The sequence below is a fragment of the Schistocerca serialis genome, chromosome 8 (assembly GCF_023864345.2).
Source record: "Schistocerca serialis cubense isolate TAMUIC-IGC-003099 chromosome 8, iqSchSeri2.2, whole genome shotgun sequence".
NCBI lineage: Eukaryota > Metazoa > Arthropoda > Insecta > Orthoptera > Acrididae > Schistocerca > Schistocerca serialis.
This window is the reverse complement of record NC_064645.1, coordinates 275,251,088-275,275,387: the sequence shown is the minus strand read 5'-3', so window position 1 is coordinate 275,275,387 and position 24,300 is coordinate 275,251,088. Positions and strand designations below refer to the sequence as shown.

General features: G+C 37.4%; 1 protein-coding gene and 1 long non-coding RNA gene across 2 annotated transcripts in view; one reads left to right on the top strand and one right to left on the bottom strand.

The window, feature by feature from the left end:
* The window catches only part of LOC126416076 (uncharacterized), a 143,788-nt gene that overhangs the window by 66,942 nt on the left and 52,546 nt on the right, over nucleotides 1-24,300 (bottom strand). The window contains exons 2-3 of the long non-coding RNA XR_007575409.1: nucleotides 708-837; nucleotides 267-350 (exon numbers count right to left, since the gene is read on the bottom strand). This is a non-coding gene — a long non-coding RNA (uncharacterized LOC126416076). The remainder of the gene's footprint in view (nucleotides 1-266; nucleotides 351-707; nucleotides 838-24,300) is intronic.
* Nucleotides 1-24,300, top strand: part of LOC126416075 (protein unc-80 homolog) — a 1,008,688-nt gene that overhangs the window by 951,842 nt on the left and 32,546 nt on the right. Inside the window, exons 61-62 of the mRNA XM_050083557.1 lie at nucleotides 2,075-2,188; nucleotides 10,795-10,923. Of these exons, the coding sequence (XP_049939514.1) occupies nucleotides 2,075-2,188; nucleotides 10,795-10,923 (243 nt within the window). The remainder of the gene's footprint in view (nucleotides 1-2,074; nucleotides 2,189-10,794; nucleotides 10,924-24,300) is intronic.

Genomic DNA, 24,300 nt, shown 5'->3' with positions numbered 1-24,300 from the left:
CTAAACTATTATTCCACCCGCTGCCCCACACGCACCACAACTTATTTGTAGTGCATCTCTGACATATATTACAACACCTTGTTAGTATAGTCTAACTGAACACACATACTTCTCAACATCAAAAAAATTTCTTAACATAAGTATCTACTTTTTTGAAAAAATGCTTCAAATCAGAATATCAGTTGGAAAAGGTGTTATACTCCTCTTGGAAGAGGTGCTAGCTACTAAGTGCAGGCATGCAAACAATATGTCATAAATTTTCCTACCTTCAAGTTTATCATTTTGGTCTTCTCAATATCAGTGCTCTAGTTAATCCCCTCTGGTTTATGCATATCTTGTGTCTGCCTCTCCTCCGTTACGATGGCAACAACATTCCAACCATGAAACAAAAGAAAGACAGCGACGGTTAACATAATGAAAGATTACAAAATATACAATTATATAACATTTAAAAAATAACTTGATTCTTTCTCTTTATGGCACCATGCAAGGATCAGTTGTTGTTGTATAAAAATGCATTTAATTTGGTGAGAGAGAGAGAGAGCGAGAGGTGTGACATCACAGTCAACAATGCCTGTCGAAAGCTTTCTCCTTTACACAAACACAAAGCAGGACATGACGATAGGTACTGCTTTCTATCTTCTGTAACATGAAGTAAGAAGAATGAACTTTGAAAGTTTCGTTTTTTTCCTATTCATAATAATTACCCTTTCTCTCTTGTAGTACAACAATGCCGATGACGATGTGGCAGTCGCCTTCTTGAAGATTGTTCCATGCATCCTAGGGTTGACTTATTGGTTCTTGATGGACATAGAGGGGAACAGGTGTATTTGAAACCTGTAGAAATAAAATAATTTTCTGCCATTAACTATCCACTTTTTATTTGTTAGTCAGATATAGAATAAGATATGCCCATACATCATGACGGTCAAGAACAGAAGAGCTATGTTACAAGCGTTAAAACAAGTAAGATGATGTAAAAAATCTAAAATTACATTGTTTTAAATTTTCCATCGCCCTCTGAGATTACATTAATGCAGCGTAATATGAGTTAATACATCTTAGGCACATTCAACTGGCATCTGTATGAATTAAGACATTTTATTTTTCTATACGGGTAAACCTTATAGGTACCTACACAAGGTACAAACAAATGGTAGAAGTACAGGACATAGGTCTAGAAATCAGTGATTTTCCTGATGTGACAATATTATGACTGATTATGCAAACCCCTTATAAGAAGAATATCCAAGATTCCACTTGAGGACAAAGACATTGCAGCAAGCGTTCCACATGGCCACTGTTCATGTCAAGGCAGGCTTCAGCACGTCTTTTCACTGATGCCCATACACTTAAAAAAATTCCAGACTTGTTCTGGATCCATTGACAACCACCCAAAAGCATTCCTGGGGTTCGCTGACTCTATCAACAGAGCCGTGATACACCAATGCTTTTAAATTTGCCAGTAGAAAAAAAATTTAATTTGTTCAAGTTGGGAGATCTAGGAGGCAATGGTATTGGTGAGCCACGGTCAATAAATGTGTTATCGAAATTCTGTTTATCAGTACTGAGGTATCACAATGACAATAAAATCAAATGAGGTCAGTTTATCACTGCAGTGTTTTAAAAAAATAGCTTTCAACATTAACAGTGTTGTACAATTGGCCTGACTGCATTTGTGGGCCTGTAAAAACAGCCTTTATTTGTAATGTTATCAATTGATGGCTCGTTCACTTTTCTATGGTTCCATTCTGTGGTTTAAATTTCACTTCCTCTTTTTACCTGACATGGCAGTATGAATGATATTTATCCTCAACTCTCATTTGTTGTGGGTAAAATTATGTTACTGCTTATTACCTGTGTGATTTCCAAAAGCTTTTTCTCTGTCACTAACAATATAAATAATAACTTTAATAATGTAAATTCCTGTTTCTGTATTTTATTAACCAGTGTGTGTGTGTGTGTGTGTGTGTGTGTGTGTGTGTGTGTGGGTGTGTGTTAACATGGTATGGTTATGGTGTAATATATTTTGCTGCTGTATATGTTGCTTTTGATGTTGCATGTTATGTGGCAGGCTCAGTGTCTAGTGTGAGTGCTGGTGATTCAACTACAAGGGCAGAATTAAATGATGCTGCTACAGCTGCTGATACTACATCATCAGGTTCTCATGGAGGAAAGACACCAGCAGGTACAAAGCAGTTACTTGTAAAATGTACCATTGACCAACCCTCATTATCTGCTTCACGCCACAACACTTAGATGTTTCTAATGTCATTATCAGCTTATAATGTACTTACTTTTTTACTCAGTGTGCTATTCCATATTGTTTTGTTAAAATTTTATTCTCATAAGAATAAATATATTTCTAGGCATCGCCAAATACATACAAAGTAGCTCCTATACCTCTGACTCTTGTGTGCGAGTTGCATTTGCGTGAGTGTGTGTGCATGTGCCTATGTCTGTCTATTGCTAACGTAGACCTTAATGGCCAAAATCTATAATTGTGAGAGTCTTTTTGTTGTGCCTGTCTGTGACTCAGCAATTCTGCTGTATGGTGTGTAGCAACTTTCCTTCTCATAATATTGTTACATTCCTATATCTCTCTTATGCATGAAATCGTTTATAAAACAATGAAAGTATACTTTTGTGCTTTGTTCCTTCTTTTATTTAGACATACTGTCTTCCAATGCCTTAATTTGCCTGTATGATTATCACTTTTATTTTTCAAACAGTGGAAAATCCATTTTGGAATACTAAATGTCTTTTTCCAAAACTGTTTCACAGAGCAGTACTGTACTGTGGTTTCTCCTTTAAATCATCACACAAACTTCATAATGACCAATATAAGTGACCACAGGATAGAAAAGCAACTGAAAGCTTTCAACAGAGGAAAGCCCACTGGACTTGATGTGAAAGCAATATGAAGTGTTCCTACTGATGTGTGGAAAGTGCAGGTCATTTCCATTTCCAAGAAGGGAGATGAAGAAGGTTGAAGAAATTATAGGCCTATATCTCTGGCATGAATCTGTTGTAGAATTTGGTAACATATTTTATGCTCACATATTATGACATTTCTGGAGACCAAAAATCTCCTCTGTAGAAAACAATGATTGTGTGAAACCCAGCTCACCCTGTTTCTACACAGGACTCTGAAAACAGTATATACTGGAGCCCACATCGAGCAGTGCATTTGATACAGTTCTGTTCTGCTGTCTAATGAAAAAAATACTACTGTACAAAATATTGGAAGTTTCACGAAGCTTTTCACAGAAGATGCTGTTATATACAGAGAAGTCGCAACACAAGAAAATTTTTGTGTAATGCAGGAAGACCTGCTGATAATTGGTTGGCGGTGCAGGAAGTGATAGTTGAGCCTCAACATAAACAAATGTAACATATTGTGCATAAATAGGCAGAAAATCGCATTATCATTAGATTACTCATTTTCAGAACAATCACTGGAAGCAGTGACATCCATTATATCTAGAAGTAAGTATAAGAAGTGATTTGAAATGGAACGAACCCTTAAAACTAATCACAGTTAAGGCAGTTGTCAGACAGATTTAGTGAAAGAATATTCAAGAAGCTTAGTCCCCTCATAATGGAGGTAGCTTACAAAACCCCATTTTTGATGTATAGTTAAATATTACTATAATTGTGGGATCCACACTAGATAGGATTGATAGAGAAAATATAGAAGATCCAAAGAAGAGCAGTACATTTTGTTACAGGTTCATTTAGTGTCAGTTAGTGCCAATGGGAGATGCTGCAAGGGAGGTGTTCTGCATCACGATGTGGTTTACGATTAAAGTTCTGAAGTGTAGACTTATCAATAACTGTTCTTCCCATGAATTCACAGTCAGAATAGGAAAGTGGGGGAAGTGGTATAGGTACATAAAATACCCTCCGCTGCACACCATGAAGTGGCTTGTAGAGTATGGATGTAGATGCAGGTGACAGTCACACATTATTAGCAAGTGATATAGTGGCTACATACATGTGGCATCAATATCATAACCAAATACTATGTTGGACAAGGTCCTTAATTAACACAAGATTATATGCTACTGGAGTAGTGATTTCTTCATTACATGTCTCTATGGGCTGCTTCATACTCACTGGGCATAACTTTTTGAGCAATGAGATAGTAGGACCCAGATCAGAATGTGTAGAGACTTTCTTCAGTAGGCAGTTCCCAGCCCAATATTATGTAACATACTACTACTGACATTGAAACTTCTCTACTATTACCTTTATAGTAGTCCAATGTGCAGGTCTATACACAGTGGAATCTCTCTGCATAGTCCAGATCATCTTGCTGTATTAGTTAGTTAATAAAAAATGGATTTACAATATCACTTCACAAATTGCAAGTAGTGGTGTTTACTCATAAATGCATGCTGCATCTTGCTCTGATATCAGTAACCTGGACTGCACAATTCATTGAAATAATCAGTAACTTGTGGCTGATGTGGGCAGTGCTTACATTAGACATCTCCTGAGGCTAGAAAAAGTGATAAACTTTCCTGTACATTGGCACATACAGCTACAACAACTGTCATCCTTTACTGATCACTTGTGCAACTTAGTTTGATTACAATGTACAGTGTGATCTTTTATCACAAATGCATCAAGTTAGGACAATAGTACACCTGCTAAACTACAGCAAACAACCTTTAATACACAATAAGGATGGATCCACAATTATCACTTGACAGTTCAAATAAAAGTCGATGCTGAGTTGTAAAAATGTAGACACATGCCATGAGAAGCATGCAGATAGACTACAGCCAGACAGATCCATCAGCATCTGTGTATTGACAGCCCAAATAGTTATCCAAGTGAGATCCAGTAAGCAGCCTGGTCACATATGTGCAGCATAAGTGAGGTAGACACTAGAGCCTAGTATGATATGACACTTGTTCATGCTGGCAATGCAGCCAGTTTTATTCCCTGAATGATGCCAGAGGCCATGCCCACATGATTGCTTATAGTCTCCTCTTGTCAGCTGCAAGTAAAGTCTGTGGAAGTGTATTCCAAAGACAGTCAACCTTACTGTCCGAGGCACAGATATAGTGACCCTCCCCACTTGCTTAACTGGCCCTTCGTATCGAAAGTTTCCCTATTGCTGACAGGATTGTCACACTGACAGAAAGGAGGGGTGCATGAGCAAGCCAGAAATGGATTCAGTGTGTTTCTCGATGTCAGCTGGTGTCGGTGGTTGTGCTGTGTCCTCCCTTGCAGAGGGGGCATCATCATAACACTGGCAGAGGGGGCATCATCATAACACTGCAGCTGACTAGTGCTGGCATTCCTTTCTCTGGTTCACTGCTGGGAGTCATTGGTGCTGGTGGTGGACAGTGTCCTACTACATGGAGTGCCTGATTTGACATCACTGGACCTACGGTTGTTGGCTTGTCTATCTGGCATCTAAAATTGTACTGAGTGAGCTCCCCAGTATTGGTTGGCTCAAGGTGGAAGCTGCCAGGTGCGGGCACAGCTGCCATACCAAAATGGCGCTATTGTCTTCCACAGTGAAAATTTGTCATCCCTGGGTGGCTTTAATGACACACCTGTAAGTGACCCTGAAACTCTTGCAAAGATGGAGTCCATGCCTCTGTACCCAGAGCCAACAGCTGGGTTGTCACGGACGTTATATAGGCCTCAGGAGTGTCTTGCATCTGTATTCATGCAGCATTTCTGTTATTGTGCACACTTGGATTAGTGGAGTCCTGGAGGAGACTAGGAACTAGCTCTGGACCTATGCTTTGGGGACAGCTGACATTATTTTTCACATCTGTACCTGACATATCGGACTCTGAGTAACTGTCACTGACAATGAGCCACAGCTCTGAAAGGAATGGGCCAATGAAGCCCTTAAGTTCACATTCCTACAAGTGCTGTGCTGTTTGCCAGGCATGAAATTTTTGCAGGAATGCTGACTGGCTTGATGTGCAGAAGTGGGCTGCCCTTTCTATGTCCTGCAAGTTGCCAGGTCAGTAGGTACGCCACTTTGGAAGTACCTTCGTGCTTACCATACCACAGTGGTCAGCATGATGGAAGTTTATGACACACAGACACAGTGTCAGCAGGATGATAACCTGGCAGTTGTCTGTTGTCAGCTTCAGTACTCCCTGTATCACATGGATCTTATTTTTTAGAGAAGTATATTTGAAGTTCTGGAAGGGAGTGGAGTGGGAGGCATTCCAACCAACCATGAACCATGGTGAATATATCTTTTAATTTGCTTTACAAGAAGGTCCTCCCTCAGCCATGTCCTCTACAGTTACAGCTTGCAGACAGTTTTGTAGGGTGTCATTTGGAAACACTGTGGAGGATCTAACTGGCCCCTTAGGCAGTCTGACACTGAATTGTGGTAATGAGGTGAAATTTTGTGCTGTAGAGAAATTGATGCAATTTCTGAATGCCAAATATGATCACAGAGGCTTCTCTTTTAGTTTGAGAATTTGGGCTGAAGTTAGCATTTTAGACACATATTTGATGGGTTGTTCATGCCTATCAGTACTTTTGTGAGAAAGGATGGCTGTATTTGAGGATCACTATATGACTGTTCTACTGCCACTATCATATATCTCACATGTGGCTTATGAGAATAAGAAAGAGAGATTAGGAAGAATAATGAGGTGAGGTGTGGCAAAGTGTGAGAAGTTTCTGTCAGTGAGTGTTTTGCTACAATAGCCGTTCACCCTATTAGAACACAGTACATTTTTGGTTAAAACTTCTTTTAAGAGCTTTATACAATTTAGAACGCGGAGCGACCACTTGGACACGGAACATTCCACACTCATGCATAATGGTGGTTGTTGAAGCATGTGCAGATTTTCCAGTACAAAAGTATTGATGAGATTACCAACCTCAACTTAGGTGCTTGGTGTATGCCACACCTGTAACATACTAGAAATCACTGAGTCATATATCTATATCCATACTCCACAAACAACTGTAAAATGCATAGCTGAGGTACCACATTTTAATGTTTCTTCATGTTCCATTCATGAATGGACCACAGGAAGAATGACTACTTACAGCCTCTGTGAATGCCTTATCTACATGATCCCTATGAGAAAATACATAGCGGGCTTCATCATATTCCTAAGAGTCCTTATTTCATACTGTTTCTCAAAACTTTTAAGTTGACATGTATCATCAGGTGTGCGCCAATTCAGGTTTTTCAGCAGTTTGATGACACTTTCCACAGTTTGAAACACAGCTGTGATGATTCATGCTGCTCTTCTTGATCAACATTCAATATTTCCTGGTACTTTTATTTGTGGTGCATCCCACACACCTGAGCAATATCCTTGGGGGGGGGGGGGGGGCATGAGTGTTTTGTAAGCAATCTCCTTTGTAAGCTGACTGCATTCTTCCATTATCCTACCAATAAAGTCTGCCACCTGTGTTAACTATGACTGGGCTTATGTGAGCATTCTGTTTCATGTCCTCTAAAATTGTTACAGTAGTCAGTTATTCGTATGAATTGACTAATACAGTTTGTGACTCATTGATATTGAAGCCATAGGATAATATGTTAAGATGTTTTGTGAAGAGCACAGTTTTACATTTATAGCAAATTACCTATTTGTGCACCACTTGGACAGGATCTGACTGAATATTTGTGCAATTTTTTTCAGATACTACTTTACTATAGATAACTCCATCATCTGGAAAGGTCCCTTCATTACTACTTATATTCTCTGTCAGGTCGTTAATAACAGCATTTTGTGGCATCATCCACCCAAGAGCCTTAATTGATGGCTATCAAGATGCAACGTGAGAAAAGCATGAGTTGGGTTTCTCATGACTGATGTTTTTAGTATCCATGCTGGTTGGCATGGAGGAGGTCATTCAGCTAGAGATACCTCATTACATTTGAGCTTGGTGCATGTTTTAAAGATTCTACAACAGAGGGATGTCAATGTTAAATGACAGTAGTTTTGTGGCTCAGTTTGTTACCCTTCTTGATGTCAGCCGATTTCAGCACCACTGGCACTAATATCTACTATATTGCTCACTTTTGCAGTGATGCAAGAATTAAATTGGGGAAATACTCTTGGATCTTGCTTTGTAAAACACCATTCAGAATCAGACATCAGAATTTCTGCTTTTGTTTTCCAACCCTCAATTTCAGTTCCTGTTTTATATGTGAGTGTGTCTGGACATTAACTTTAGTGCCACTGACATCCTTCACATATTACCAGACTATCTTTGGGTTTTTGTGAGAAGATGTTTTACAAGACTCTGCCACAATAATCATTAGAAGCTATATGCATTGTCCTATGCAAATGCATTTCATTCAAATTATTATCTGTCTGTAGCCCTTTGCTTTGAATTACACCTACTCTGCAGCCATCGCCACATCTTTAGAAATGTCTTCACTGAGACTTTATACCATAAAATATCCCTCCCACCACAAACTGTTCTGCTTTGTACATATTTATCAGGTGTTTGGTTCCTCTATATGCTCTTGCCTAGAGCTAAATGTTTCAAGTCTTCCTTTAGATAAGACATTATTAAGTCTTTATCTGCTTTACTGAACATGTAATTGTTTTCTTATTTCAGTCTCCTTTTGTAAATGAGTAATCATTATTGCTGCAACTGTTGCATGATCACAGTTTCTGTGTGGACATCCTCATAGGGGTCTGGTCTGTTTGTTACCATTGGGTCCATTAGATTTCCATCATGAGTGGGTTTCTCTACTATTTCTTCGAAGCAGAAGTAGAAAGCACTTTGGATTGTGCGAGTGCAGGCTTTCTCAGTGAATTTCATATATGAAGTCTTCACGGGTTGTCAGTCGAGTGGCATCATCGTCTTGTAGTAACGTTTCGATGGAATGCGTCTCCATCATCTTCAGGTGAAGTGTCGGGATATCGTCAGTCCAGCAGAGATATAAGCCCGTGACCGACGATATCCTGACACTTCGCCTGAAGATGATGGAGACGCATTCCATTGAAATGTTGCTACGAGACGACGATGTCACCCGGCTGATAACCCGTGAAGATTTCATATACACTTTGCATTGTTTCCCAGGATGTTTTGTACCACTACTTACAAGACTGTAATTATCTCAGTGTATTGTTGGAGAGCAAATATCTTCCATTGATGATAGTATATTTGGAGATGTACTAGGAAGATGAGATTTTTCTCTAAGGTATTCAGTTACACCAGGGATGAGTCTGATGGTCAAAAGAAGAACTGAATTGAAAGTTTATGCTCACCCTAGATGCTGAGAATTGATTTGTCTCAAGTTCCTGAAGTTATTTGCCACTTACAGTGACTCAGATACTTTATTCAAAATTTTGCTGATCTTGTGAGTATTATGATTCACATACATCGTACTTTCCAAACATGACAATTATGTGAGAAGTTATGAGAGATTAACATGGTATGCTAGATCAGAATTCAAACTAAAACACTTGTCTTTCATGGAGTATGCCAATATGTGTCAATGAAATCATTCTTTTCAAAAGAACTCAGCAGCAGAGAGACCAACCACTGTGAGTGTATGATAATTCAGTATCTGACTGTAGAAACAAGGATGTTATTGTTAACAATAGGGAATAAAGATATTGCTCTAAATGTACATGTGAGTGTTCACATCTGTTACTTAGAGAGAGTATTCAGATGAGACAGTGAGAAGGACAGAACATCATCACATCCATGGATTTCCTCACCAGCCAAGATGCAAGTACTACATTATGGATAAGATACATCTGTGAGAAATTATGAAATTATTGGTGCCAGTGCTATAAACTGAGAAAAGGTTATAAAAGATAGCAGTTATTCTTTTTACTGATACTGTACTTGCCAACCACTACTCAGTAAAGGGAAAGACAAAAAGCAATCAGTAATTAACACCTTTGATATGGATGCAGAACAAGTGAAAAGAAAATAGCAGTGGTTAAAACTAATTTCTTATTTTCTGTTTCACTAATTTTATACAAAAAAAAGACTTGTCATCTGCTGTATCATATTTAGGATATTGTTGCATGAACATCGCTAAAAATGCATATGATGCCTATATATATATATGTGTCTAGAACCTGCAGGTATTTTTTGGATTTTTGTTTCCAGGTTGACAAGTCTGATTACATTGCTGGCTTCCCCAGTTCTGTAGTTCAAATGATTAGCTTTTTGTGCTTGCTGCATAGTTGAATTATATGTCTCAGAGATTTCTCCAAAACTTTTTCATCATTTCTCCACAGCAGTAAAATATGAAGTACATCGAATTTTTTGTGCTATATTAATTTACCTCATCCTCTTATTAATTTTCTTCATCCTCTATTTTGGAAATTGCATTGTGCTATGTATGCAAGCAGTCAGAAATATATTTCTCTTAGCTGTCATTTTCAGTTTGTTCTTATTTTGATTATGTCTTAAAATTTGTTTCAGAATGAAAATCCATTACATTAATACAGCTTTAGCATGGCATCAGAATTTATTGTGCCATGATCTATAATTTATCGATACAGTGGCACAACACAACCTGTAAACTTTTATTAGTAAAAATAGTAAAATGATGTAGATATGTGAAACAATACATGGAAACACTTCTAATAATGACATATGTATTAAACAATTACTTTTTCAGGTGCATGTCAGAATATGATATGTACTTTATGCTGAAAAACCTGCAAAATTAGCTTGTAAAATTTCCTAGCAAAATATTCTCTAACTTACATGATGTATGTGCTTTAAGGAAAAACTTCATCACATACAATGGAAACTTTTCTAAAAGCATTGAAGTCTTCTATATTTTTGATATGGATGTTTCAGAAATATCACAGCTTTCTTCTACTAGTGATGATCACAAAATCTCAAGTCAAAAGTCTGATGATAGCTTGCCTCAACAAAAGGCATCCAAACTTCGGTTTGGGTCAGCTGTAGAATTTAGACATTCTTCAGGTAATTCTTGTCCAGTCGCCCATGATTCCTGTAGCACTTCCCACTATCCAGTTTGTTCCACACATCCTCTGCAACTGGTGTACTTGAGATGTTGCTGAATGCACATTGATCAAAAACATGTTGTTATCTGTATAGTACAGTCACCGTTCTCTCTCTCTCTCTCTCTCTCTCTCTCTCTCTCTCTCTCTCTCTCTCTCCTCTCCCTCCCTCTCCATATCTCTCTCGCTCGTTCTCTCTCTCTCTCTCTCTCTCTCTCTCTCTCTCTCTCTGTGTGTGTGTGTGTGTGTGTGTGTGTGTGTGTGTGTGTGTGTGTGTGTGGGTGGGTGGGTGGGTGGGTGTGTGTGTGTGTGTGTGTGTGTGTGTGTGTGTGTGTGTGTGTCTGTCACCCTCTCTCTCTCTCTCTGCCCCTATCTTGGACAGATAGAATGGATGAACAGACAGACACACATGCGCGCGCACGCACACACACACACACACACACACACACACACACACACACACATTCACGTGCATATGTTCTCTCTCTCTCTCTCTCTCTCTCTCTCTCTCGACTCCTTGAAGGAAGACCACACAAGTACATGAAATGCATCTTATGCACAAATTCAGAAGTCTTACACACTTTACAATGTCATGAAGCTGAGTATGAAGAGATAACAATGTTGGAAGTTCCTGAATGGAGCAATACGTGAAATGAGGGAAAGGCAACCATTCGCCTTTAGCTGGCCAGTGCCTGGAGCATAGATGTACGTAATGGGAAACCATATTCATATTAGCTTTCGAGCTCTTGTGCTCTCATGAGACTCACTGTGGCCACAGGAGTGTACATTTAAGTATCTGTGTGTGAATGTGTGTACTTTTGCTATAAAAAGAGCAAGAGCTTAAAACGTAATGTGAATGCTGTTTCCTGTTAAGTGTCTCTGTGCACCACGCATTGGTCCAGTATAGATAAGTGATTGCCTCCCCTTCATTTTATATTCTGAGCATGAAAAGAGTAACTCTTGTATTTACTGAGACACTTCTCAGTAACTTAATTCTAGAAAATAAATTACTGGCAGTACTTCTCAAGGAGATGGTTCTGGCAAAGGCAATAATTATAAATTATATGTTTCTTGCTTCTTGGTAACCACATAAGCTATGCAGGAGATGTTATGATGATGAACATTATATGAGTGGCATTAGGATATATTCCTTCTTTAAGTTGACAGTAATTTATCCATATCACAAAATACTGAATTAACAAACAAAAACTGAGAAAAGCAACTGTCACTTGCAGCTCTTGGGTGTCCTTGTGACAGAAACTGCAAAAAATATTTTAGAGCGCAGTTACATATTTACAATAGAGATTAAATGATTTACTAAATATCCTCTTTTTTCTTGTGACAACAATCACAAAAATATTTCAAAATGCAGTTAGCAGTTTTGACTAGCCAGTAGTCATCATGAGACTGTAAATGCTGCATATGGTGAAGGTTATCATTGTGTTATCAGCATTAAATATACTTATGTTGACAAGGCAATGGAAACCTTACTTTATCTCTTGCAGGAGGTGCATTGAGGCAGTTTGGTAATGACCACTGACTGACTGAAACTAGTAATTGCATTTTGAAATGTTTTTGTGATTGTTTGCACAAGAAAGTAGAAGAAAGTGTGGTCTTCTTCCATCTGTGGCAATCTGCAACTCTATTGGGAATCTCATAACATTTCTGACTTTTATTTTGCTTAGAGTCAATCATATGTGAAACATTGGAGAGTCCCAAGCTTTTGACATAAACTGTTTGCCTGTCTTTCGTTATAACAGCTTCTTTGGCTATATTGCACTCACAGCTTCTCCTCTCTTAAGTATATCACTTGGTCTACTATATTTCAAGTTTAGTCTTTTTCTTTCAGAAACTCTGTATCTGACCAAAAAAAGATTATGTCCACGCCATTTTTTTCACATCCAGTTTACCTCTGCAATTTCATTAAATCCACTAATACATTTCCATTCTGAGAATACTCTGCTAACGTTGTCCTTTTTATTTTGAGCCTCAAATGATTGAATAACAAGAATTTCATGGGTGTCTTCACAATGAAATTTTTGCTAACATGTTTAATGGTGAAGTCTGATTTACTTCCTCCTCATGCCACCCAGAGCACTGTGCCTTTCTGACTAGGGGCAATCTTTATTAATCAGAGGACTCTGTTTGCATCTTACAGTAATTTATTTAGTTACAAAAATAATAATTAAACTGTAAGTAAAACAAATTAATTCCAGGAAACATCTTATTACTAGGTGGCAGTAGACCAACATACAGTTAAAACATTACAGGTCCACTTACTTTTGTGACTAGTGAGTTTCACTGCACTGTAGAAGAGAGAAGGGCAGTTTGCAGGCATCAGGAATGTACAAGGATTGTCTTGGACATTATTTTCAGCACCAAGTCAAAAGAGGTGACAACAACAGACAAGATTTGACAACTTGAGATGTTACAAATTGCAGAGAAGATATATGACAGTTGGTGATAATCAAACAGGACACATAATGACCACAAAGTTATCAATAAGTTTGAATGGACAGAATCAGAGTGTTTACACATAGACATGGAGAACATACCATTACACCATAACCAGGGAACATAGTGCCTGTTTCACATAGGATGATTTGAATTACTCTGTGCACCAACACTTCAATACCTAGAAGTTGGGACAATACCTAGAAGGTGAGAACTAATTCTGAGGCAAATGATTAAATCAGTTTATGCCACTCTCTCTGCATACTACTCACTCCCTTCTCCCCAACTACTTCTCCATCCTCACCCCTCTCACCCTCATCAGACTTATTTCTGTGTCATTCCCTTTTCCCCTCCCTCTCTCTTCATATATTTACTTTCTCTCTCTCTCTCTCTCTCTCTCTCTCTCTCTCACACACACACACACACACACACACACACACACACACACACACACCTGTCCCACTCCCTCTATACAGCCACTAACCTGTCATTTGTCTTTGTTTATTTTTTCTTCTCTGTTAATATTCTTTCCATTTTTTTTGTCTCAGTTCATTTTTGTTCTGTTGCAGACTCACCTCCTTTTATCTTTAACTCAATCTTCCTGTTATTTCTAGCTTTTAAAGCATTTTGATCTTTTATTTCATATTTGATTTTCTTTTCAACCTGATACAAAATACCTACCCTGTTTTTGACAGCTTGAGTGGCATTCCTATAAAAATTTTGCAGTGTCTCACTTCTTCTAAATCATGTAATTCACTTTTAGCAGAGCACAGAACACCATCATGTAGAAGCTTTTGTTCCATCTCTTAATTTACTGCCACACTGTAAGAGAATATTATCTGCAAACTCAAAGCTTTCCCTAATGTATACACTTTTGAAGTAACTTAATTTACAGGGATAAGATTGGGTAAAATTATCCACATCAACTGATGTTTTGACATGCAATCTTCTTATCGTTCTCATGTAACATGGTCTGTTTGTAATCAGCAATTTAAAACCAGTGTTAAACAGTGTTCTGACTGAATTTGTCAAGATTAAACCAGCACATGATCTTATAGATAAGGGTAGAAAGTTTATTTTCATTTCTGCATGGGTTCCTGTTCTCTCCCTAGTGAAAATCAGAGGAGTTGAATAAGTGCTTCTCATTTCTATATTAGCGTTAATTATCAATAAAATTTTGCCAAGAGCTATCTCTGGTTGGCATGTGGAGTGTCCAGTTACCAGATTATCTAGATTCAAGACTGAATACTTCTATCAGCTGCATGGCAAACAGCAGCTTTCATTGTACAGCTGCATAAGTAGGTCTGTACTGTAAGCAGACCTCTGTCTTTGTATAAGTAGATAACTATTTTGTTTGAAAAATACTATTGCCATCAAGTAAATATTAAGCTACCAATAGGAGATACTATTGTGGACTATTCTCTTCTTGTCTGAGCTGTTTACCATACGTATTTCACTTCTGTACAAAGCTAGACTCCATGCAAATGCCTTCAGGAAAGACGTCGTAATACTTACATTAATATTTGCTGTCAACAAATTTCTCATTTTCAGAAATGCTTTTCTTGCTCTTGCCAGTCTACATTCTATGTCCCTTCTGTTTCTGCTATTGTGAGTTATTTTGCAGCCCAAATAGCAAAATTCATCTACTAACTTTAACCCTTTGACTGCTGTTGACGAGTTTACTCGTCATGCTGCGTGCCGCTCCCTGGGTGCTAATGACGAGTATAGTTGTGGCCGCCGGTTTTCCCCTGAGTGCTGTTGGCGAGTTAAGTCGCCCCCACTTGCCGGCCCCTGAGTGCTGATGACGACTATAGGTGCACCGCTACCTGAGTGCTGATGACGAGATAACTCAGACAGCAGATTTCCCGTCCCATGTCTCAGTAGCCTTTCACAGTTCTGGCCACTAGCTTGTCTGTTGTGAGCCTAGGCTTCGCACTACAGTTCACTGTTCAACGGAATTTACATCAGTGTTCTTCGCATCCTGCATTTTACAAGGAAAATGGCAAGACGTCGTGGTTGCACTGAGGAATAAATCATGGAGATTCTTACGAGGAGCGTCAGTGAGGGTGAACTACTTGATTTTGACTAAAGTTATAGCTCTTCCACAGAGTCCGAAAGCTCTATTCATAAACCGTCCACGTCAGCAGGGGTGTCAAAGCAGTCTCATGTTTCAACAAGAAATATTAGTTGTTCTGAATCTGAAGAATCAGAAAGTGATAGTGAAACGCCTACGAAGAAAGCACGTCTTAGTGATATATTTGACTGGAAAGAAAATGACTTTCAGCCAGTTAATCACGCATTTGATGATACGCTGTCGGGACACGTGTGTCAAATAGGGAAAGAGTCAAGTATTCTGTCAGTTTTCATGTTATTCTTTACACAAGAACTGATGAAATATATAGCTGACGAAACGAATCGGTTTTATTTATTCACACAGGAGAATACTCCCGAATCTGTGCATTCTCGAATCTCAAAGTGGAAAGATATTGAATATGAAGAAATGTATTGTTTCATAGCTGTTTGTCTTCTGATGCCTCGCGTGAAAAAACTGAAAATTAGCGAATACTGGACCAGAGATGTTCTTATAAATACGCCAATTTTTAGTGAACTCATGTCAAGAGACTGCTTTTTGTTACTTATGAGAATGTTACATTTCAGTGACAACTCTGCCAATACTGGAGGAGACAGATTATTCAAAATTAGGAACATTGTCAATAAAGTTCATACAGCTTTCCATTGTGCATTTAATCCACATCAGAAACTCTGCAGTGATGAAAGTTTGTTATTATTCAAAGGACGCTTATCTTTCAGACAATTCATTCCATCGAAACGGAGTAGATTCGGTATGAAAACATTTGTGTTATGTGATTATAAGACTGGCTACATCTTGGATTTCATTGTTTATACAGGGGCATCAACAGAAACCGAGTTCCACAATTTGGGGAAAAGTGGTGACATAGTGGCTATACTTATGAAGCCCTATTTAGAACGTGGACATACCCTCTACGTTGATAACTGGTACTCAAGCCCAGACTTGTTTGCCTGGCTTCACAGTCATGGGACGAACGCATGTGGTACTATCCGTAAGAACAGATGCAACATGTCGAAACTTCAGAAGAAACTGGAACGTAGGGATATTCAATTTATGTGTGCTGATACAATGCTTGCTATAAAGTGGTGTGACAAAAGGGAAGTGTGGATGTTGACCACATGTAACACCACAGAAATGGTTGACACAGGAAAGATTAACAGGAATACTGGAGAAAAAATTAAGAAACCACAAAGCATTGTAGATTATAACTTGAATATGGGAGCAGTTGACCATTCTGATATGCTGCTTAGCTCTGTCGGATGTATACGGAAAACAATGAAGTGGTTTAAAAAGTTCTTTTTTCACATTCTAGATCTGTGTGTTTTAAATGCTCATGTCCTACACAGATCACTAACAGATCATAAAATGACGATAGCAGAGTTTCATCTGTCACTGGTAAGGGAACTTACAGAAACGTATGCGTTAGAGCACAGAAAAGCTGGCAGAGGAGGGGCTTCTGATGATAATCCTCTAAGATTTGGGGGAAGGCATCTTCGAGACATTATAACAAGTGAGCAAGCCAAGAAAAGTGCGCTAACGCGTAGATGCATTGTTTGCTCGAAACAAAAAGTGCATCGAGAAAGCAGGTACGAATGTAAAACTTGCGCTGTACCATTGTGTGTCGTACCCTGTTTTGATAAATACCACACAAAACAGAATTACTAATTGCAGCATAGAACAAATACAATAATGCTATTAGAAAAAAACTTCAAAAACTTAAAAAAATATATATAAAAACGGAAAAACAAAATAAAAATGTTTTTAACTTCGGCAGTGCCGGTCCAAAGCCCGGATCAAAAAGAAGGATGTGAAACATATTCACAAAGTGTAAAAGTAACGCCTAAATTTACAGTTCATGACTTTGAATTTTCTCTATAAGTGAATTTAATGTGCTAATAAAAAGACAGAGATTTCACAGCTTTCAAATGTTGGAAAATCTGTTGAATACTTATGTGCAACAATCACAAGTATTGTACAAATTTCGTCAAAGAAACAAAATTACGCATAATCAGGTAATTACAAGGCGCAACAAATATTCGGGCAATTCAGTGATACAAACAGTAGGCCATGTGAAATTTCTTATCACACCAGAATACGAATTTAACGACGTGAAGTAAAATTGTTCTTACCGTTGCTCACAGTAAATTCCGATGTTGTAGTGCGATATGAAAGATGATCTGTATGTCGCTTTCTCCTATAAACGACGCAATACTATGTTCTGAACTACAAAAATAACGTACAGTAATCTATAATCTATGGCTCATTTTATTCGTTCTTGAGTTAGTACGGTGAGGAATGCATAGATAAATGCAGACATTATAAATGGGTATCCAAGAAAGAACAATAAACTATTGATGTAAAGCTAACGAATCACGTCGCTTTCGGCATAATCTACAAAAATAGCGCAAGAAAACTACAAGCAAGATATCATTCTTGGTGACGGAAAATAGTTTTACCAGACAGTTTGATTCTATAATAATTCACCTGCAGGGGAACTACTTAGTGAGAGCATTTACGAGTATTCTGTATCAGCAGTGAGAGGACACAATATTTCGCATAGAGTCGCAGTCACTGCAGAAATATTCAGCACAGGGCGGGTGGGGCAGCGAGAGGCGATCCGCCCCAGGCGGCAGCTCGAGGGTCAGCCACATTAGCACAGGTATACGGATGACACTGCAGGCCGCAGCACCTCAGTGTGCCAAGCGGATCGTGCACCTCCAGCAGTCAAAGGGTTTACTTCTTTAAAAGACATTATTAATTCCATTCAGCTGATCTTCCAACACATTTGCCATCTCTGATAGGATTACAGAATCCTCAGCAAACCTTGAAGTTTATATTTCTTTTTCATAAACTTCAGTTCCCTTTTCAAGTTTCTTCTAGATTTCATTTATTCTTCTTGTTCAGTGAACAGGTTATGTAAAATGGGGAGGGGCTGCAACCCTATCTCAATCCCTTCTGAACCACTGCTTCCCATTCATGTCATAAGTTGTAGGACATGAATGGGAAGCAGAGGTTGAGAATGAAGTGAGATAGGGATGTAGCCCCTCCCATTTTACATAATCTGTGTGGTCTGATTTTTGAACATGTTACAGATAACTTTCCAGTCTGTATTTTATCCTTACTACCTTCAAAATTTGTAAAAGTCTATTCTAGTCAACTTTGTCAAAAGCTTTCTCTAAATCTACAAATGCTAAAAATGTAGATTTGCTTTCCATCAGCCTGTCTTGTAAGATAAGTCAAGTGTCAGTACTGCCTTACAAATTCCTGCATTTCTGTATTATCTGATCTGTCCCAAGGTTGGCTTCTACCACTTTTTCAATTCTTCTTTAAAAAATAGGTGTCATTATTTTGCAACCATGACTTATGAAATTGGTGATTCAGTAAAATTCACACCTGCTATGACAGGCTTCTTTGGAATAGGAATTATTACATTTTTCATGAAGTACGAGGGAATTTTGCATGTCTCGTATATCTTACATACCAATTGGAATAGTTTTGTTATTGCTGACTCTCCCAAGGATCTTTATAATTCTGATGGCATGTCATGTACTCCAGGGGCCTTATTTCAGCTTTGGTTTTTCAGTGCTCTCTCAAATTCTTCTTGCAGTATCATATCTCTCATCTCCTCTTCATCTACTTTACTTTCTATTCCTCTAATATTGTACTCACAATTGTATCCTTTACATAGCCCCTCTACATATTTCTTCCACCTTTCAGTCCTCCCTTCTTTCCGAAGTTTGGGGTTGTCAACTTAGCTCTTAATATTCATACAGGTGCTTCTCTTTCCTCCAAATGTCTCTTAATTTCCCTATAGGTGGCATCTATCTTTCCTCAAGTCATGCATGCTTCTACAACTTTGCATTTGTCATCTAGCGGTTTATGTTTTCCCATTTTTGACTTTCTGTCAGTCTAATTTTTTGGACAACTGTATACCCTTTGTGTGCTTCATTTGCAGAATTTTTATATTTTCTCTTTTTACCAATTAAATTCAATATCTTGCATGACATCACTGACTTCTACTGAGCCCTTTCTTTTTGCTTCTTTGATCCTCTGCTGCCTCCCTTATTTAATCTCTCAAAGCAATCCATTCTTATTCCATTGTATTTCTTTTCACTGTTTCAGTCAATCATTGATTGATGCTACCTTTGTAACTCTCAAAAATCCTTGCTTCTTTCAGTGTATCCACAATCTGTATCTTTCATTTCCTATAACTTTTCCTATTCACTTTTAATTTGCAGTTTATTGCCAAAAAATTATGGTCAGAGTCCACATCTGCTCCTGGAAAAGTTTTGCTGTTTAAAATCTGTCTTCTACCATTACATAATCAATCTGAAACCTTCTGGTGTATCCAAGTCTCTTCCAATAAACAATCTTCTTGCATGATTCCAAATATTACCAATTATTAAACTGTCTCTGTGCAAAAATTGTATCAAACAGCTTCTCCTTTCATTACCCTACCCCAATCCATGTGCACCTTCTACATTTCTTACTGTTGAATTCTAGTCCCCCATCAGAGTTAAATATTTGTCTCCTTTAACTATCTCAGTAATTGCTTTTACCACTCATACATTCTGGAAGTCTCGTCATCTTCAGAGCTAGTCAGCATACAAGCTTGTACTGTTGTAGTGGGTGTTGGCTTTGTATTTATCCTGCGCAGATGATCAGACCATATGTCCTGTTCTTCCTGCCACTATACTACACTAATTCCCACTACATCCAACTTCAGCTATTCATCTCTCTTTTTAAATAATCAAGCCAATCTACCCAGTTAAGGGATCTAGCATTCCATGCTCCATGACATCATCTTCCTGAGTAGTACCCACCTGAGTATATAAACAGAGGACTACTTTACCTCCAGAATATTTTGCCCAAGAGGATGCGACAATCATTAAAAAATAAAGCTGCATGTTCCAGGAAAGATAACAGCTTTGATTTATCTTTACTTTCAGTCATTTGCATTACCAACATAGCAAGGCTATGTTGGGTAGTGTAACAAGCCAGACCACTCAGTCATCCAGATTGTTGCTGCTACACCAACTAAAAAGGCTGTTGCTCCTTTTCAGAAACCATATTTTTTTCTTTCCTCTTCACAGATACCCCTTTGATGTGGTTACACCTACAGTTTCCTATCTGTATCATACAGGCACAGAAGCACCCCACCTCGACAATCTTATCAAAGAATTTAACCCAGTCAAATTTTCAAAGCTTTGACTAAATTTGCTGATGTTATAATAGTGGTTTTGCCTATCTTCATATCTAGCTTCCAAGATAAATTGTAGGGTCAGTATTGGCTCATGTTCCTACATTTCTCTGAAACCAACTGATCCTCCCCAATGTCGGCTTCAGTCAATCTGTCTGCACCTGCCTGCTTTGGTATTGAAATTATTACCTTTAATTCTGAGCGTATTTCGTCTGTCACATATATCTTTCATATAAGGCACAATAGTTCTGTTGTGTTAGTTTATCACAACCATATCAATAATGCTGAGGATATGTGACTTGTTTTGACTTACATTTCGACATTGGTCTCTCAGGAGACAAATGACAATAGTTTAGTACAATTAAGGAAGCAGCTTATTTTTTTAAATTTTTTTCTTTCTATTTACTGCTGAAAGTAGCAGATTTCCTTCTAAATTACTATGTTACATTTAGATGTGTTTTACTAGGCCACATTAAAGTGTGATAAGCTCACAGAGCAATAAGAGTATAATGATAATTGTTAATACAGTATAAAGACTAAATTTCAAACTGTAAATCATACATGTCTTCTGTTAATGCTTACATTGATTCATTTCACACCCCTGAAATTTCTCTTTCTTGATGGGACCTATAAAACATTATAAATGTGTAGTTTTCTCCCTGCATGCTCTCTTACGTAGTATGCACAACCTCCTAAGGGGTTAAACTGCAGACCACAAGCAGGTTGTATTACATTTAATGCCTTAATAATACTGAGGAAGATGGTTGTTCAAATATCAGCTTTTTTAGGCAGTCTGTCTGGTTGCATTTTATAATTTTATTTTGATTCACATTTTTTAAAATAATGTACATTACTGCACATTACAGATAAAATCACAATCAGATTATTTAAGAATAAGAAAAATGTGCTACAATGATTTTATCTACCTTTTATGTTTGTTCAGACCTGGAGATTATCATATACCTTTATTTCCTGAATTATAATTTTCATAATTTTGGGCTTTCCACATCATTCAACTGGTGTGCAGTGCTGCGTTTCTTTGACATAATGTTTCTAAGTTTTCTGTAACTTCTTTATAATGCATAGATTATTCACACTCATCTTGCAATAATTAAAGGAAGATCCTATTCTTTTATTTAAAGATTACATACTTTAGTGCAACTCATCTCAAATGTAACAAACTTCAATCAAGAATTAACTCATGTAGTAATATTCAACTACAGTCTATCTACTGGACACAGACTTTCGAGAACCACATCTTAAGAAACAGCTATTTTATTGTCATTACAAAAGTATTCCTTGCTAATAAAATCAGGTTATAACATCAGCACTTTTATATGAAATTTGTAATGACAATGGCAGTGGCGAGCATAACTTGATTATGTGAAACCTAATAATGACAGTTAATGTCTTTAAACATACTAATATCATGTCCATATTAATCAAAATAATAAACCATAGCAGACATAAAAAAAATGAAAAAATCTAAAACAGAATACTGAACTTTAATGTCATAATCTCCTTTCTTCCAGTTCGTGAAGTTCATGCAGACCAGTTTTCACATCCTGGGATTCTAACTCTGACATTCTGATACGCATACTCCCTGAAGAGATTTGTGGTTAATAATATGGACTCATTCCAAAGATACTAATTATCACTCAGTGAACATTAAGCAATAAAATTATTTACTCCTACGTTGCAATTGCTAAACCATTGTACAGAAAGGTCTTTGAATTTGCAGCAGGACCGATAAACATGAATGACAAAACTCCATATTTTGAAAATTAAATTGAATAATTTCCTTCTGAAACACTCTTTATTCTGTAAAACGAGTTCCTTGCTCTAGTATACAGTCCTTCACTATATTTTGTTACTTATTTGTACTACCTACTATCACAGATGTCTTGTTTTCAAGTTCTGAAGTTTTTTATTTCTTTTTTGTTATTGTTGTTATTATTCCCTCTGTCACCATTCTGACTTCTGTGTAGTGCCTCATTCAGTGAATGGAGTGCCTGTGTACAATTGAAACTATTACTCATTATGCTGCTAATACCTGTAAGGTAGACAATCAGGTACATACAAAAGGAATTAGTAACTTTATATGATTTTAACAGAGCTCCTTATTAAATATTTTTGCTATGAAATAGGCTACAGAGCTGTTACATTGAGCCCTGGTAAAGATGTTGTTTATGACTACTGTATTTTGATCACTAAAATTTGTGAATTGTGGTTTATTTGTCCCATAACGTACATAATCTAAATCATCTGATTCAGATACAGGAGACATGTCAAACATACCAACATGACAAATCGTAGTGCATCTGAATTGAATTTCGTTATTAGCTACAAATACCACTAAGAAATAAATGTTCTGCAAAATGAGAGTAATAATTTTAAGATCTTTGATAACAAAGCTGAAAGATGTGTGATGACCATCTACTTTACACTCTAATTGTTGATCAACAGAAATACATAAATTTCAGAATGGAGCAATACCAGATAATAAAAGGCAGTGGATATAATAGGCATAATTTGAATTCCTATGATTTGAGCATATAGTGCTATAGTAATACGGCTACAAACAATAAGAAACCAGTAGCACAGAGGAGAGAGAATGTCCTATGTTTGATTGTCTGCTACATGTAACAAGTTCACCCAGTAATATTCAAAATGAAAGCAATAGGAGAAAAAATATAGACCAGGTGAGAAAGGGAAAGACAGTACAAAAAGTACTTACTTCCATTGTAGAGTATCTTTAATTTTATGGATTAAATATTCTGAATATTTTTTCCTCAGTGCTGTTGTAGATATAAGTTAAGTAGTGACTGTAAAAATTATTCTGAGAAGATATTGCTGATCATAATCCTGTTAGCTGATATCCAAGTTTTCATGGAGCTGGACTTGTATCACTGACAATGTTTGTATCGCCACTCACACACACACACACACACACACACACACACACACACACACAGTTTCACTTTTTCTTTTAGGATCCTCATGACTAACAAAAAAAATGTGGTTACATTCAGCAACTCAAGTACATCATTTTCAGTATTCATTCCTGACAACTTCAGTTTTGACATTGTCCTCTTCTTCCATATGCATGCATTTCTCTTTATTCCTCTCACAATTGGCTTTCTGCAGTTTCTCTTAGATTAGGGCATTGTAGCATAGCTAAGATTGCTTTTGTTTATTGTACATAATGAGTTCTGGTTACCTGATTGCTAGAAGAAGATATAGAGGAAAAGTCTGGTATTGAATTTGCACTGCTTCAAGATGCTTAGAGCATCAGTTAAAACAGATTATAATGCATAGTAGTGTTACTTGGGTTCTGTTGTAAGGAAGTAGTGTTAGGTACTGTTTAAAAAAAATGCTTTAAAACTGATTAGCATAAAGATTTAGGTAGATATAGTACAGTAAGTGAAACATTCAGGAATTAGCACTGTAAAATGCTGTCTTTTAAGTGAAAGAACTCTTTTTATTGGGATTTCCTGGTATGTAAGGGATTGTCAGTAAAATCTTAGTATTGAACTGTAGTTTATGAAATTGGTACAGTTCTCCACCTTCATGTTTTATTTCTTTTTATTGCT